Source organism: Mya arenaria, chromosome 9 (assembly GCF_026914265.1).
Source record: "Mya arenaria isolate MELC-2E11 chromosome 9, ASM2691426v1".
In the NCBI taxonomy this organism is placed as follows: Eukaryota; Metazoa; Mollusca; class Bivalvia; order Myida; family Myidae; genus Mya; species Mya arenaria.
In genome coordinates, this window is record NC_069130.1 from 6,647,261 (window position 1) to 6,665,839 (window position 18,579).

Here is an 18,579-nt window from a genome sequence, read left to right on the forward strand (position 1 = left end):
GATAGTTTTGGTGAGGCGTTGCAAATATTGGTACCATTTGAAGCGATTTATGTGTAGGAAAAAATACTCAAAAACGTGTATCGGAAATAAGTAACAAAATACGCCCTTTGGCATTGAAAGATTGCAATATATGCCATTTCACGTTTGTTTTCAGTTGAACTGAAGAACAAACACACAAACACCAATAACTTTACATATTTTGCAGCTTTATTCATTCATTTTCCATATTGGTTATAATCAACCAATATCCCTTCCAATGATACTAAGTTTAAAAAAGCATTCAGATTGAACATTCTTGCCAATTATAGCTCAATGCAATGCACGCTTAGTGAAATCAAATACATTGAAGAGTAAGTCGACGGTTGTTCAATACATTGAAGAGTAAGTCGACGGTTGTTCAATACATTGAAGAGTAAGTCGACGGTTGTTCAATACATTGAAGAGTAAGTCGACGGGTGTTCAATACTTTGATAAAGTTAACAGCGTTGTTAACAACTTCGTTTTAAAATTTAAATGGTGAACAATTGAATAATGTGTTTAGCTAAAACTAACCTTCAACTAAAGCAGAAACATCTGACACAGATATCTGGAACCTAAGAAATACTGCAGATCACAGATGTGCACTTAAATGTTCTAGACGAGTACAGATTTGTAAATTAACAAGAATGACGTTAACAATAGGCCAAATGTTTATAATTCAAACAACTGTGAACATTATTGTTCGGTATTTGACCGGGATGTTTACTGTCCTGAGCCTTGTTGAACGGACCGCGGACAGATGTTGTAAGCCCTCTGATACATGTTTTCGAGCCTATTCCGGGGAATACACGTGTTAACCTTTACGTTTTCGATGTATAACATGATTCAGAGGCGCCTGACCAAGGACGGAAGTTCAGAAATGTGTCAGTCTTGTAACCAGCTAAGCATTGTTCGCTTATATTTATAAACGCCTTTCAATATAAGTGTATCTCCATAGTTTCGCATGCCAAATCATTAAATTATCTACAATTTGTATGATAAATTTCAACGTTGTTTACGAGTAGTATGTCGCATTGTGTATTTCTTCAAAATGTCCATTTTGCCAAGCGATGAGACTTACATGTTGGGCTTATCAACTGGCTAAAATGTTCAACAACAATAACTCCCAACATATAACAGCAGCTGTAAATACAGCTACAGCTTTAAACATAACAACGGCTGTAAATACATGGTTTCAGCTGTAAATATAGAGCTACAGCTGTAAATATACATAGCAACAGCTGTAAATATATAGCTTCAGCTGTAAATATAGAGCTACAGCTGTAAATATACATAGCAACAGCTGTAAATATATAGCTTCAGCTGTAAATATAGAGCTACAGCTGTAAATATACATAGCAACAGCTGTAAATATATAGCTTCAGCTGTAAATATATAGCTTCAGCAGTAAATTTATAGCTACAGCTGTAAATATATAGCTTCAGCTGTAAATATATAGCTTCAGCAGTAAATTTATAGCTACAGCTGTAAATATATAGCTTCAGCTGTAAATATATAGCTTCAGCTGTAAATATATAGCTTCAGCAGTAAATATATAGCTTCAGCTGTAAATATATAGCTCCAGCTGTAAACATATAGCTTCAGCAGTAAATTTATAGCTACAGCTGTAAATATATAGCTCCAGCTGTAAACATATAGCTTCAGCAGTAAATGTCTAGCTTCAGCTGTAAATATATAGCTATAGCTTTACTTTATAACACAGCAGCAACTATAAGTACATATACAGCTGTAGCTATATGTAATAGGTCACTGGGCATATTGTAACTTTTGATCAACTTGGTACGCCTTACAAGTATTCTAACTTTGTACGTATTTGTATACGGAAGTGCTTTAACGTTGACGTTAGTATGTGACAGGCACAGAGACCCTTACGTCTAACGTATGTGCAATGACGAGAATGTATGCTACAGTGAATGTATTGTTCTTCGTAACGGTGATACAGGTGTAGCACATCCGACAACGAGCATTTATGCGCAGTTCAAGTTTTTTCATTCAGTAGTAACTTTGGTATAAACAAAAGGCTCTTGTAATAAGAAAATGGATACATTGACAGTATACTGGGATTTTGCATTATGAAGAAACAACGCTGTATAAATAATTGATACTAAGAAGCGATTTCATTACGACTTAAATCATAAAGTATTTCAAATGATTTGCAGGGGTCGTACCTCACAAATGACATTTAATCATGGCAGACTGTATAATTTGGGCCACAATTTGATTATAATTAGCATACTAATAGGCACTGGATGTTCATATGTGGCTTGATTAACTGCTAAGACAAGCATAATTAAGATGTTGCAAGATTTACACGTCGTCTGTTAGGTCAACATTCTTACTGCGTTGCATGATATTCATAGCACAAATGAAATTCGTTTAAAATGGTGTATAAATGCATATCTGGCCCCGATTTATCGAAAATTTTCTTTAGCTTAAATAGCTGATTTCATTAAGGTACATTGCATAGAATACTGTGATTTTATAAATTGAAAATTAGTACCAAAAATGAGATTTAACACTTCCAGCAAGATAGAATATTAAAAGATAAAAGTTTCGTTCAAAGATAAGTGAAGTCGTTTGTCATGTGTGTGTGTCAATGTTTATATTTGAATGGGTGACTACAGGGCATGTCCCTGTAGTTTTCATTGTATTATTGGCCATATATTTATAATATGGTATATATACTCCATTAAAATACAATAAAGCGCAACCTATTGAAGTGTTTGAGTCAGGACAAATTGCGCAAGTAAGTAATGGAAATCAAATATTGTTGAATAAACGCTCAAAATGGAAATAGAAATATCTAATCCCCATTTTCTCCGGGAAAACAAAAAATGGCCAGTTAAAACAATCTATTGCATTTCAATAAATATAAAACATAATGACAATCGTTTATATATGTTTCATAACAATACGACACGAACATAATGAAACTTTAAACGGCTCTGATGGTCAAGGTCACATTTGTATGGATGGATATTTACAGGAGCGGAAATAAGAGGCGTATACTTGTGATACATAATATTTCATGACCTAGAGTAATGATTAAATCAGTACTTTAATAGTTAACTATACAACATATTAGTTTTGTAATCATTGAAATACAATACCAGTTTATAAATTATGAATGAACCGGGGAGTGATTTCCGTGTTTTAGGTTTACAGCGGATGCATTAGCAGAAGACCTTCACATAGAATATCAGAAATATTGAAATTACTACATACGATACGGCTGTCTGGTTTCCGGTAAGGTATAATGTTTAAGAATTAAACACCGGATAAGCTAGTTTGATGATAAAAAAGTTGGTGATTAATACAAATTATAAATTTACCTCTCATTTTGCTGACAGTTCTGACAACATCAGTTTTTTAGGTCGCGGTTTTATGAATAATTTTGAGCACAGGAAAACCGCAGCCTTTCAATTTGCATTCTATATTCTTCTATTCATACAGGAAACAAAAATATTAGAAAGGACAAAATCATCTTGGCATGTGATCAAAATGCTGGCATAGACAAGGATATATAGACAGATGTATGGTTTAGGTGGCACAGACTTGTTAAATCATGCACTTATAAAAATGCTGATGTAATAGTTAAAACATATTACAGTAAAACTGCGATCGCTCGAGGACGACGTGGACCGATCCAACACCTCGAGGGAACCGATGTTTTGAACGACCCGAATGTTTTAAGTTACTAGTCACTCATTCAGTTCTTTTTAGGTGTTGGTATGATTATGACATAGTTGAGAGTCATCATTCATGACAACGAGAGCACACAGTAAAGAAATAAACAAAAAATATCAATATTTATACAAATACATCAAGACAATGTTCCAATATTGTCCTCACACATTTCAACGTCATTGTGGATTTCATTTTATAAACCCTAATAATAAGTAACGCTCCCTGATGCTTCTCATACAAGTCTTCGAGAAGACCGAAATCAACAAATGGTTTGTAGCCATTTTAACCACATGCAGCCAATTTACTGGACAACTCTTTGGTTTGGGTAAAAGTTAGCCAAAATGTTCATTGATTGGTCAGTATTTATGCAATAATGAGTATTGACCAATCAAATAATTTAAATGAGACAACTAGCCAATAGATAACCTGTGGACAACTTATCAAGGTTTTATACAATTGGCTGCTGACGTATAAGTACGCTATAAACGATTTGGACACTCTGCTATCTGTCAATGCGGTTAGTGAACCAGTGGTTTAATCGTCGCAATGTGTCAACCATTGTAAAAAGTAAAGTATTTATTTACTTTAAATGAAGTTTTAACCGCAGATATAATTCTAAGAAACTGTCTCTATCAACCATGAATATCAAACTGCGGAACTGCTGCCAATCAACAAAAAAAGCAGGAAAGTTTGCCGTCATTTGAATGTTTTTTATCATGGTGTCCCAGTACAAGTGCACTTGCACTGATGTTTTATTTATCTGCGGTTTGGGCGGGAACTAGACTATATACAGCGCTTCCGTTAAAGGAAGTACGGAAGTATATTATTCTCCAGAAACGGGCTAAAACTTCCTTATGTAAGTCTTTGAAACACAGTAACATTCCGACAATTTGGATAAAACTTACGAAGATAAAAGTTTGGAAGTTCTAAAACTTTAAAACCTCATGCCAATGTTAAATTTATGTCTTGAATTGAAATAAACTGTTAGAATACTATGATGTCCCGTTAGGGCCATTGTGTCTTCGCGCCTTTCGCTCTTTCGCCTACGTACGTTGCTGTCTTCGTCCCTTCGCGTATTCGTCCCATCGCGTATTCGTTCCTACGCGTATTCGTCCCTTCCCGTATGTGTTCCTTTGCAAAAGGGCGAAATCACAATGGCCCTTATGGCACATCGTTAAATTGCCCGGTGGGGTTTTGTTGTCGGCATGATGATTTGCATCATGTCCATGTCGTATCAAAACAAGTGTACACTAATGGAGAAAATGATGGAAATTCTGGTGTTTGAGAGACTTGAACTTCCAATTTGTGGGCATTGCAGTTCATACTTCATAATTTCAAATTCTTAATGGAAACCTTGTATTTATATAACCCTGTTTTTGGTGGACTATCGGTGTACACGGAAACACATAAGCAACGTCTGATAATATGTAAGAAAAAGTTTCGGTCGAGGCGTATTACTGTAGCTAGGCAGGTCCTACAGCGAGCAGCATCCTCAGTTTCGCTCCTTTGACAGCCTACGATCATTTTTATCTTTCCGTTGACTAGTGAATCTTAAATCTGTTATTTCCAAAGCATAATTTTTAAAGTCTAGACACCAAGTGACACAAAAACTAAACACACGTTGCCGTATACTGACTTCGAGCGTAACGAAGATATATTTTGAATTTATTGTCGGCAACATTAAAGCTTTAGGCCATTAAAGAGACTCGCCCATGCTTTTTGTAAAATGCATTTTTTGGATGACGAAATTAAGCGTAGCAAATCATAAAGAGTGTTAAAACTAAGATATTGACGGCAGGAAGCCTTCAACAGATGTTGAATATATATGCTTAAATATTGTATTTTGAGTAGCCGTAGTAATGCTTTTCAACAAAAGGCTTAAAGGTGAAGTTATCCTTAAGTTTGCGTGTGAGTCCTTGTGGGCGTGTGTGTTTGTTGTCAGTTTTCTATTTTTTCATTGACTGTTATTTCCCAATAAAGAAGTGTATTTTTCTGCAATTTCGGTATGAAAGAGTTATATAGTTATAATATAAGAGTTATTCAGATGTATTACCACGGGGAAAATGGGTGCCAAAACATGAGGGTGTCCCTTTAATCAATTAACTGCTAGTTAGGACTAAACAAGTAATATATAACACAGCACTTTATGATCATTTCAAGTAATTTATGAGACAGGTCGTCCAACTACATTAATTCATGACATCATAGGTCGACTTTTGCGGATTTTGCAATAAAATATATGAAATTTGGTTAATTGAAACAATGCTCTGTAAACTATGATGTCAGTTATACATGAAGAACTGTTAAAATTAATAATCATTTCATGTATAAAGAGTTGAGGTGAGTTAACATCAACTTTAATTGGTTTATAAACGGCCTATTCAAGGACTTAAATGTCGTTGGTAATGACAATATGTGATTGGTTTAATGTAATAAGATTTGTAAAATATATTAAAGCATATTTCATGCAATAGAGTTTGGCATCAGTCTGAGAACACAGTTCCTAAAAAGGTTTAAAAAAATGACTTTCAATCTTGACTTGTATACTGTATTGCATGAACCACAGGTGGTAATATTAGTCAGAGATGGTGCACAACGTTTGTTTGATATATATATATTGAATAACAACCGTCCTGCATTGAGTCCGCCATATACATAACCATACCCAAACATATACTTTCACCATCTCCGATACTGCAACATAAAACCAGCCGGATAGACATTGAAATAAAATGAAACGATCAAAATTGTCTAAAATCAAGGCGAATGTAATATAAGACCAAGTTCGTATAGAGTAACATCCTCTGCAAACAAATATAGCATACTGCGTACATTAAGTAGTATAATTATGACAACTTCGTTCACCGAAAGGATGCTTGTGAACGCTATGAAGCACCAATAAATCAGAACGTCTCAGTGCTAGAGATAAACGTAAAACTTGGGAATGATATGCAAGTCAACAGTTTACATAGAAGAGTGAGCTTGGGATCTGTCTGGTTCTGTATTAAATGTCACTTGAACATTTTTGCTTTTAGCCCGCGACATAGGCACCAGTTTATGACAAGTATAAAGAATACAGGTACAAACTCATCACGTGTATATTATAAACATGTATACTAGCCCAATAATGATAGCGAGCAAGCAATGCTATGCCGGTTTTTGAATACCCCCCCCCCCCCCCAACCACCTCAAACAGCATTTTTGTTAAAGATTACTTTATTCGCACAATCGTCCCAAGCTTTGAGGAAGTACTTTGCGTATCACAGCTACATGGATGATGTGTCAAATTATTAAGGTAAACAGTATAAAGTCATCGAATAACTTAATAGCGTTAATGTAGACAAATTCCGCAGTATATACAGTTTCTTTATATATTCTCGTATGTCAATGCAGGACATTAGTGTGTTTTAATATCGTAGTTCAGTTAACGTTCTGTACATCTTATCTGCCTTTGATACATTTGATTATGAGCCTAATGGCTTTTTATATAAGAAACCACCTTCAATCATGGTATAATACAATAATGCAGCAAATCCACACATCGTATCGTAATGTTAAACGTATGTTCAGTACAATCACCTCGACCCCATCACAACCTACGTATATAGGAGAGTTCGTAACGACCTTATGCATGATACGAGAATGATCGATTGTTCTTCGTATCATAATTGATATACTTAAGTATCAATGTCAAAATTAATAATTTAACATGATTCGCATAAAAAATACAAATTATCAGGAAATAAATTAAATTGAACTTTTTATACATCGTATTTTTATGAAAATCTTGTCGGTATTCAACTTTCATATTTTGGTTGCTAAGTGTTATCCATCTGATATGACCACTCCAGCATTGCCACTATTACGTAATCAAATCAATGAATGAACGATTTGTGTTGTATGGTCAGGAAAACTAATAATATATTATGAGATTATGTATTATAAATTGCTGTCACTTACGATTGCGCTGGTGTCAGTGGAGCCGGGCTTGAGTTTCCACTTCCGGGAGAATCGGGGCCAGAAGACGTCGTGGAGGAGCTGCTAGGAGACTTTGTGCTCGGTTGCGTGGCCGTCGACGGCAGTCCGTACATTTCCGGTGCCGTAAGGGCAGTAGGCGGAGCCATGGTGACACCGTTAATAGTGATTCCGGTCATGGGACCGCTGTTACATACAGGAACGCCGCAAGAGCTTGTTGACGTCGGCGTTCCAGGTAATGTTTGGCCAGTCATGCCATTTGGTATACCGGTAAACGTGTACCCATTGGCCGCAGATAGACCGCATGTCGCCGGGAGTCCTGTGAATGCGTATCCGTTAAGCGCAGCTGGGATTGCACTGAGGGGATACCCATTAAAAGTCCCCTGGAAGCAGCCTAAGTTTGCAGCCTGCAGGGCCCCGAAGTTAAAGGCACTAAGCTGCCCAGCCGGAAGTCCGCCCATAGTTGGTGAGATCGTCGACGTCGTCTGTGCGGCGGACGTCATTCCGTTTGAAGGTACGAGCGTGAGCATATCGGATCCTACAATGTGCATAGTCCGCTGACAATGATGGTGTCAAGGTCACCCCTTAGCTTTTATTAAAACACTTCCTGACCGTTAATGTCCGTCCGTAATCACTGCTAACGGGTTAACGCAGTACCACTTTTCAATATTGCAAACTAAATATATTTGCAGATTGTCCGAACCACTTCACTCTGCCTGAATTAAATTCTGGTGTCCTCCTAAGTCATATAAGTCTCTTCTTTTAATATATGCTCACTGGGTATCCCCGAAGATAACTCGCGAACAACGCCAATACATTCATAGATCCACGCTGACCTCTCAATGTAAACACGCCTAGATAACGGCTTTCACAATTTATTAAGATACGTCAAAATATTGCGTCGATTTTCTTCAAATATTCAACGACATTCGACCTCAGAGACTGTCAAAATATTGCCTGAAATAGAGAGTTGGTTGTTTGTACTGTCAATGTTAAGAATGCATCAGTTTGCAACATCAGTACAATATCTTAAGAAAACGACTGTTCAACGACTAAATACAATATAAGTCAGGTTTCCGCTTTGTAACCATAAATGCTCCGTATCGATGTCATCAATAAAAGTTGCAACTGATGGTGTTTTATTTTAACTCTAATTAATTAGATGCAACTGTCGCCGCGAGCTAAATTAAATTTGTAACAATTAAAATTGACTTTAACTTAAATGTATTATTATGACTGAACTTGTCAAAGGTTTAACAATTGTACAAAAAGCCCTTTTTGCAAACGAGCACGCATCGATCATGCATACAACACTTGTAACCAATTAGAGAAAAAATCTAAATCAAATGAACATTCATGAAATCTCACTTACTTCTATTCATTCATGAGTTAATATATCTTAAATTGTCAACCATATATACTATACTCTCAACAAGAAGTCCTTCATGTACGGCAGCCGGCGATGTTTAACACTTGCCCGAATGTCACCTTATATACCAGCATCGCGGTGATACACTACGATGATTTTGCAGACAAGTTCATGATACATTCATGCCTACCTTACTGTACGATTTAAAGTGACAAGCGATGCTTTTATTAAGTTTAAGCTTAGATATGATATTTAAAGGAATAATGAAAGTGAAGGCTGTTATGCTGTCAGTGTTTTACATGTTAGATAAATATATAAAATCTACATGAAGTTAATGATAAAAACAAACAAAAACTTCGAGATTGTAGTTTATATGGTTTTTGACAATTTACTGTGCACAGATAAAAACATAAGCAAAGTTTTAGCGCTATTGTAAGTGGGTTATCTAGTGGCCACGTTGTTATTCATTGAAAACCTCATATATGAAGGATAATATTATTTTTCATCTATACAAATATCATATGTTTTTATCCTTAAGGTAAAAAGCGTTAAATATGATAATGCATTAAAATTAATAGGGTTTTTAGTTCATCTCCATAGACTTTGTTCATTGAAAGCTTACTCTTACGTTGAAGGAAAGCTTCCGTCTAAAACAGTATTATCATATAGAATTCCGAAACAATTCATATTCCATGCATAAACAAGCAGAAACTTACCATATGGAAATCATATTTTTGTATAAATTTGATAGACTAGAAATACCCTTACAGATTAATATATGATCTATATCAATATGGCCTTTATAAACGTGTTAGGTTTTCCTAACAACTACTTTGAATACTAGCGCTTTGGCCTTATGTGTAGAACAGTTGTCTGAATTGCATTACTTTACTGGTAATATACGATATCTATATCGTCTTTGCATGGGCCATAATCTATGAGAGAGCTGCTTTAGTTTTATGTCAGTCACGTGACGAAATCCACTCCCATGAAATTTAAGGTCCGTTTGTTTTACCCTCGGGCAATGTAGCAAGAATTAAAGATCTTCTGATCGGGACAACGGACGTTATCGACGCGGAAATCGTTCAAAATGTATACCCTATCTGTGTTGCGTATCTCAATTGACGCAAAACAGACGAACGTCATGGTAAATATACGGAAAATGTTTTTCATGCCACCTAGTAACCTTGGAAAGTGGCTTGATGTCTGTGTTGTTATCTTCGCCTAAAATATCATTGACGTAAATCAGACGAAAGTCATGGTATTTTTTTGACGCGGTCCAATTAATGGACAAAGCGTTGTCAGCTAGTATTCATCATTCTCATTCTTCAGAGGTTTGGTAATGATAAATCTAAATGGTGTACGCATAGCATCACCGCTCTGGTGTACGAGCATGGGAATCATGGACGGTTGCTTATGTGTGTTTGTTACTTTTTAAATAATTTTGAAAATACATTTTCTTGTTTGCAAAATGTTGTAAGAAGCGGTTTTTGGTCGTCAGACTTTAAGACACGCATAAAGTAAACGCACGCAAATACGCCCAACAAACACACAAATAATTACATATAATTCAAATAATGTAAACATTTAATACACATAATGTACACATATAATACATATAAAAAAGTACACGTAGAATACACATAATATACACATAGAACACACACAAAGTGCACATAGAATACTCATAAGACAGGCAGGCTGGCAGGCAGGCAGGCAGGCAGGAAGGCAGGCAGACAGACAGACAGACAGACAGACAGACAGATAGATAGATGGATAGAAAATACACACAACGTACACATACTAAGTTCACACAAAGTAAACACACATAGTACACTCGTGGCAGACACAAAGTAAACATACACAAAGTACATATACAAAGTTCACACAAAGTAAACACACATAACACACTCGTGGCAGACACAAAGTAAATACACACAACGTACACAAACAAAGTTCACACAAAGTAAACACACATAGTACACTCGTGGCAGACACACAGTAAATACACACAACGTACACATACAAAGTTCACACAAAGTAAACACACATAGCACACTCGTGGCAGACACAAAGTAAATACACACAACGTACACATACAAAGTTCACACAAAGTAAACACACATAGCACACTCGTGGCAGACACAAAGTAAATATACACAAAGTACACATACAAAGTTCACACAAAGTAAACACACATAGCACACTCGTGGCAGACACAAAGTAAATACACACAAAGTAAACACACATAGCACACTCGTGGCAGACACAAAGTAAATACACACAAAGTAAACACACATAGCACACTCGTGGCAGACACAAAGTAAATACACACAACGTACACATACAAAGTTCACACAAAGTAAACACACATAGCACACTCGTGGCAGACACAAAGTAAATACACACAACGTACACATACAAAGTTCACACAAAGTAAACACACATAGTACACTCGTGGCAGACACAAAGTAAATACACACAACGTACACATACAAAGTTCACACAAAGTAAACACACATAGTACACTCGTGGCAGACACAAAGTAAATACACACAACGTACACATACAAAGTTCACACAAAGTAAACACACATAGCACACTCGTGGCAGACACAAAGTAAATACACACAACGTACACATACAAAGTTCACACAAAGTAAACACACATAGTACACTCGTGGCAGACACAAAGTAAATACACACAACGTACACATACAAAGTTCACACAAAGTAAACACACATAGTACACTCGTAGCAGACACAAAGTAAATACACACAACGTACACATACAAAGTTCACACAAAGTAAACACACATAGCACACTCGTGGCAGACACAAAGTAAATACACACAACGTACACATACAAAGTTCACACAAAGTAAACACACATAGCACACTCGTGGCAGACACAAAGTAAATATACACAAAGTACATATACAAAGTTCACACAAAGTAAACACACATAGTACACTCGTGGCAGACACAAAGTAAATATACACAAAGTACATATACAAAGTTCACACAAAGTAAACACACATAGCACACTCGTGGCAGACACAAAGTAAATATACACAAAGTACATATACAAAGTTCACACAAAGTAAACACACATAGCACACTCGTGGCAGACACAAAGTAAATATACACAAAGTAAACACACATAGCACACTCGTGGCAGACACAAAGTAAATATACACAAAGTAAACACACATAGCACACTCGTGGCAGACACAAAGTAAATATACACAAAGTAAACACACATAGCACACTCGTGGCAGACACAAAGTAAACACACATAGCACACTCGTGGCAGACACAAAGTTAATACACACAACGTACATATACAAAGTTCACACAAAGTAAACACACATAGCACACTCGTGGCAGACACAAAGTAAATATACACAAAGTAAACACACATAGCACACTCGTGGCAGACACAAAGTAAATATACACAACGTACGTATACAAAGTTCACACAAAGTAAACACACATAGCACACTCGTGGCAGACACAAAGTAAATATACAAAAAGTAAACACACATAGCACACTCGTGGCAGACACAAAGTAAATACACACAACGTACATATACAAAGTTCACACAAAGTAAACACACATAGCACACTCGTGGCAGACACAAAGTAAATATACACAAAGTAAACACACATAGCACACTCGTGGCAGGCACAAAGTAAATATACACAAAGTAAACACACATAGCACACTCGTGGCAGACACAAAGTTAACACACATAGCACACTCGTGGCAGACACAAAGTAAATACACACAACGTACATATACAAAGTTCACACAAAGTAAACACACATAGCACACTCGTGGCAGACACAAAGTAAATATACACAAAGTAAACACACATAGCACACTCGTGGCAGACACAAAGTAAATATACACAACGTACATATACAAAGTTCACACAAAGTAAACACACATAGCACACTCGTGGCAGACACAAAGTAAATATACACAAAGTAAACACACATAGCACACTCGTGGCAGACACAAAGTAAATACACACAACGTACATATACAAAGTTCACACAAAGTAAACACACATAGCACACTCGTGGCAGACACAAAGTAAATATACACAAAGTAAACACACATAGCACACTCGTGGCAGACACAAAGTAAATATACACAAAGTAAACACACATAGCACACTCGTGGCAGACACAAAGTAAATATACACAAAGTAAACACACATAGCACACTCGTGGCAGACACAAAGTAAATATACACAAAGTAAACACATGTAGCACACTCGTGGCAGACACAAAGTAAATATACACAAAGTAAACACACATAGCACACTCGTGGCAGACACAAAGTAAATATACACAAAGTAAACACACATAGCACACTCGTGGCAGACACAAAGTAAATATACACAAAGTAAACACACATAGCACACTCGTGGCAGACACAAAGTAAATATACACAAAGTAAACACACATAGCACACTCGTGGCAGACACAAAGTAAATATACACAAAGTAAACACACATAGCACACTCGTGGCAGACACAAAGTAAATACACACAAAGTAAACACACATAGCACACTCGTGGCAGACACAAAGTAAATATACACAAAGTAAACACACATAGCACACTCGTGGCAGACACAAAGTAAATATACACAAAGTAAACACACATAGCACACTCGTGGCAGACACAAAGTAAATACACACAAAGTAAACACACATAGCACACTCGTGGCAGACACAAAGTAAATACACACAAAGTAAACACACATAGCACACTCGTGGCAGACACAAAGTAAATACACACAAAGTAAACACACATAGCACACTCGTGGCAGACACAAAGTAAATATACACAAAGTAAACACACATAGCACACTCGTGGCAGACACAAAGTAAATATACACAAAGTAAACACACATAGCACACTCGTGGCAGACACAAAGTAAATACACACAACGTACACATACAAAGTTCACACAAAGTAAACACACATAGTACACTCGTGGCAGACACAAAGTAAACACACATAGCACACTCGTGGCAGACACAAAGTAAATACACACAACGTACACATACAAAGTTCACACAAAGTAAACACACATAGCACACTCGTGGCAGACACAAAGTAAACACACATAGCACACTCGTGGCAGACACAAAGTAAACACACATAGCACACTCGTGGCAGACACAAAGTAAACACACATAGCACACTCGTGGCAGACACAAAGTAAACACACATAGCACACTCGTGGCAGACACAAAGTAAACATACACAAACTACACACACAGTACAAGAATAAACAAAAGTCTCGGCTTATTGACAGTGTTTGTTAGTACCAACGCCTCCCCATATCGGCTTTAAACGCTTTATCATTTCCTTAACAGTGTTCAGTATTTCTCGAAACTTCTTAAACTTAACAGGCTTAAGAAGCTTATTTAAATTAGCCAAAATACATATTAAAATTGAATTTTGATGAATAAAAAATGGTTAATTGCGATTATCATGAAGGTATTTCCTATCAAAAGTATAAAAAAAATCTAGAAGAAGTTGATATTATAAAATAATGAAAAACAAAAAAAGTGAGCTTAGCTCAATCCTTTTATACGGGACTTAAGAAGTTTCGAGAAATTGGGGCCTGATACACTATATCACAGAAAAAAAACATGTCTTTCAATTTGGACCGAAACGTTGTATTGTTGATTCACTTTTACTTTGTGGACCAAAACAACAAACAGGTCATTGCTCTTTTGTCCTGAAGCCGATGGTCAGCGTAGATGACCATATATTTGACCATATAACTGATCAGTGCGGTGATAAACTGATCATCAACATCGGGGTCGGTATACTGTCATATCCTTCGTCTATTTGGTTGCACTGATCTTGTGTCGTTTGATTTTTCCCAATAAAATCAATAACTAAGCTTTTCAAACGAATTAAAAATAAAACAAAAAACATTTGTCAATGAAGGCTTTTTGTGAAGAACACAATTTAGATATTGTTTTTTATTATCTGTGTTTTTGTTGAAAGCTGCACTCTCACAGACTTAACTTTTTTATTTTTTGTCCTGGAAAGAGCAAATTTTTGCGTAAATATCTGCAAAGCAATGATAAAAGATTGCTGACAAATAATCAGAGCGCAGATTTGCAAAAAACGTTCAATCTGTGAGAGTGCAGCTTTAAAATGATTTTACCGTTTATTTGTGCTAAAGTCCTTGTCGGCAGCGTTGAAAGGATAATAGTTCAAGAGTTCAAGAGTTATTTTTACAACGATCGCTAAAACATTGTAATATGTTATTTCTACTTCATTCAATTTACAAAGCACTGTACTTGTTATTTTAGCGTTTAAATATACGTTACACAAGGGAAGCAACTTAGTAAAATAGGTAAGAGTTATCTTTCTTGTTATCTTTTTATGTTGAAGGCACGGCAATTGTTCAGAGTTTATTTTGATTTAATACAACCTAAAAGTAGGACTCGTAAATTACGAATTCATTATTGTGCAAAGAAGAGCTTTATGCGACATGAACCTGCCTTTTCGCGGCATATAGGTTGTCTTGGCACGAATTATATGCGTCAAGCATAGCAAACCATAATCTTAACCTTCCGCTCGGAAGGGATGAACCTTTTCTAGCGCACCGGATAGGCATTTCCGGTGATTTCAGCCGTGCTGGAAAACTCACGCGCTGTGACGTAATGCTTTCAATTCTATTATAAAACACTAAATGTAACCATAGTTATGCGATTTCAATTGACGAGTCCCATTAACATTAACTTCACAAAATAAGCCTCGTTACCTGGCAACGCAGGTGCCCTCGGGTCGGATTTTTCTATCCGAAACGGGAACACATGACAGATATTATTTTCTTGCATACCGGACGTGTATTTCCGGTCATGTGACCGGTGCTGGAAAACCTCATATTACACCCCCCATGTAAGATGGGTCACGCGCAACAACGCGCCACTTCTTATTTCTTTTATTGTATGGTTTATGAAAAATATATTATGCCATTTTAATAAAGCGGAATCAAAAATATAAGTATACAATACTTTTAATTCTTGCATACCGGACGTGTGTTTCCGGTCATGTGACCAGTGCTTGAAAAACCCATCTTACATACCCCATGTAAGATGAGTCACGCGCAACAACGCGCCACTTCTTATTTCATTTATTGTATGGTTTATGAAAAATATATTATGCCATTTTAATAAAGCGCAATCAAATATATTTGTTTGCAAGACTTTTAATTAAAATTGAAGATAAATAATCGTATAATACGCTATTTTTAGTTATCTAAAATTACTCCGCTCTATGACGTCAGTAAACAACGTCGCACGCGCTTTTTGGTGTAATTGTACAAAAGTTCGTTTTCAACGTCATTTTTCCACAAATTGATAAATATAGATATGCAAGAAAAAATATCAATCATGTTTTTCCGGTCCGGATCGAAAAATTCGACCCTCGGGCACGCTGCGTGGCCGGTAACTCGGCAAGCCTCGTTACCGGCTTACGCACGTGCCCTCGGGTCGGATTTTTCAATCCGTACCGGAAACACATGATAGATATTTATATTAAAATTGAAAAGAAATAATCGCAAAAGCGCGATTTTTAAAGGAACTATTTAACATCGATAGTGATTTTAAATAACTGCGCTTTATGACGTCAGTTCACAACGTCGCACGCGCTTTTTGGTGAAATGTACAAAAGTGCGTTTTCTACGTCAATTTTTCCACAAATTCATAATTTAGGGTATGCAAGAAAAAATATCAATCATGTTTTTCCGGTCCGGATCGAAAAATCCGACCCTCGGGCACGCTGCGTGACCGGTAACTCGGCAGCCCTCGGGTCGGATTTTTCTATCCGTACCGGAAACACATGATAGATACTAATAATCTTACTCTATCGGTCATGGAATATACTTATAACTTAAACTTCTGCTATGTCACTCTTGTTGCTGCGATGTTGCGCGAGTGTTGTCTTTGTTTGTGGGGGAAACCGGAGAACTCGGAGAAACCCCATTTGTTCGGCTTGCTTACCGAGCAATCTGTACCCATGATTTAACTAGCTGCTTTGTCAGCAACCAGCTTTATCAGAAGAAGGCTCCTTGGGGTTCGAACTTTCAACTTAACGCTAAGCAGGCGGACGTCCTGACCAGTATACAACGGAAGCTACCTTTAGAGTTGTATACTACTTTTACTCGACCGGATATTGAAATGGTTTCACATGTTATATATATGTATACACGTATTAAGCTCAAATGTATATATATTTAGCTCCAGAATGACGTTGCTGTTGAATCGTGTCCCATCAGTGTGGAATAAGTTAAAGCATGATTCATCACTGAACACAAACTTGTTGCAATCACGCCTTCGAAGATGATTCTGAGCCAAGTGTCGAAAAAGAGAGTGTACAAGTGTGTTGAGCTCCTTCGTCAATTGTTTCACCTCCATTGGCTGGAAATATGACCAAACATATTTTTTTTGGGTGTCGGACAATAAACCCTAAATAATTGATCAAAACCTCATTTGATCCCGACTTTACTGTTAAAAGTTAAAGAGTAGGGTAGGTAATAATTTTCTTACATTTAAAAAAAGGGTTTGTTGTAATGTCATTCTGACTCTGGGTGCCAAAACATCAGAATATTATTCCAAAAAAGAGAAAAAAAATAAGCGGTCAGATTTTTTACCGGCAATTAAAATAGGGACGGATGCAAATATTACCGTAGGTCGGGTCACCGGAAACAAACAACAAATTTATTTCGCCTAAGTCGTCTCCATAATACTGTTGTTTACTGACATATTCCATTTGACAAGTTATTTTACAGCAGCAATACGAACAAATGAAGGTATTTCACAGAGATATTTAAGGAATGAACTGCGGGGTTGATGTCATAATCGGGGTATGAACGCAATTGGGTTGGTCAATGTGTGTGGACCAACCCAATTGCGTTCATATCCCCGATAATGCCATCAACCCCGCAATTCATTCCTAATATTTACACCAATAGTTCATTATTTCATTCAAGAATTGTTAAAAAAATACTTCATTTCATTTAAGAAAACCTTTCAGTAATCCGTTATTACCTATTCTGTAAATAGAACAACCCGACTATAACCGAAAACATTCTTTTCAAATGACGTCACAATAACGTGGGAAAAGATCAACCACTTGAAATCACTTTAAAACGTAAAATTGAAACACTTCTGGTACCAATATATTAAAAATATAATAAACTCACACTTTTAAAAATGTTGATCTATATTTTACGGGACCTGCAGACACAATACAACCAATAACAAGATTAATAGCTTGCATGTATATTGTTATGCAATGAATTACGATCCGAACATATCCGAAGATGTTGCGTTCATCGATTGATGAACGCAGTTGCTGAAAGGCAGTTCATTTAAGGAATGGAAGTTGAGGTGTAAATATAATATTCCATGTATACGTTCAAAAGATCGTATACGAAATAACTCACGACTAGAATTGAAGTATA

The 18,579-nt window shown here is 36.5% G+C and overlaps 2 protein-coding genes across 2 annotated transcripts in view; both read right to left on the reverse strand.

Moving 5' to 3' along the window:
• LOC128203073 (receptor-transporting protein 3-like) overlaps positions 1–9,155 on the reverse strand; it is a 42,810-nt gene extending 33,655 nt beyond the window's left edge. Inside the window, exons 1-2 of the mRNA XM_052904334.1 lie at positions 9,074–9,155; positions 7,687–8,658 (exon numbers count right to left, since the gene is read on the reverse strand). Coding sequence (XP_052760294.1) covers positions 7,687–8,252 — 566 coding nt within the window. The 5' untranslated portion in view covers positions 8,253–8,658; positions 9,074–9,155. The remainder of the gene's footprint in view (positions 1–7,686; positions 8,659–9,073) is intronic.
• A 1,220-nt stretch (positions 9,156–10,375) lies between these two features.
• Positions 10,376–14,251, reverse strand: LOC128202868 (uncharacterized). The gene is made up of 3 exons (XM_052904028.1): positions 13,982–14,251; positions 13,682–13,804; positions 10,376–10,450 (listed from the first exon to the last, which is right to left on the reverse strand). The coding sequence occupies exons 1-3, from the start codon at positions 14,249–14,251 to the stop codon at positions 10,376–10,378; spliced, it is 468 nt and encodes a 155-aa protein (XP_052759988.1).
• Positions 14,252–18,579: the final 4,328 nt, after the last annotated feature.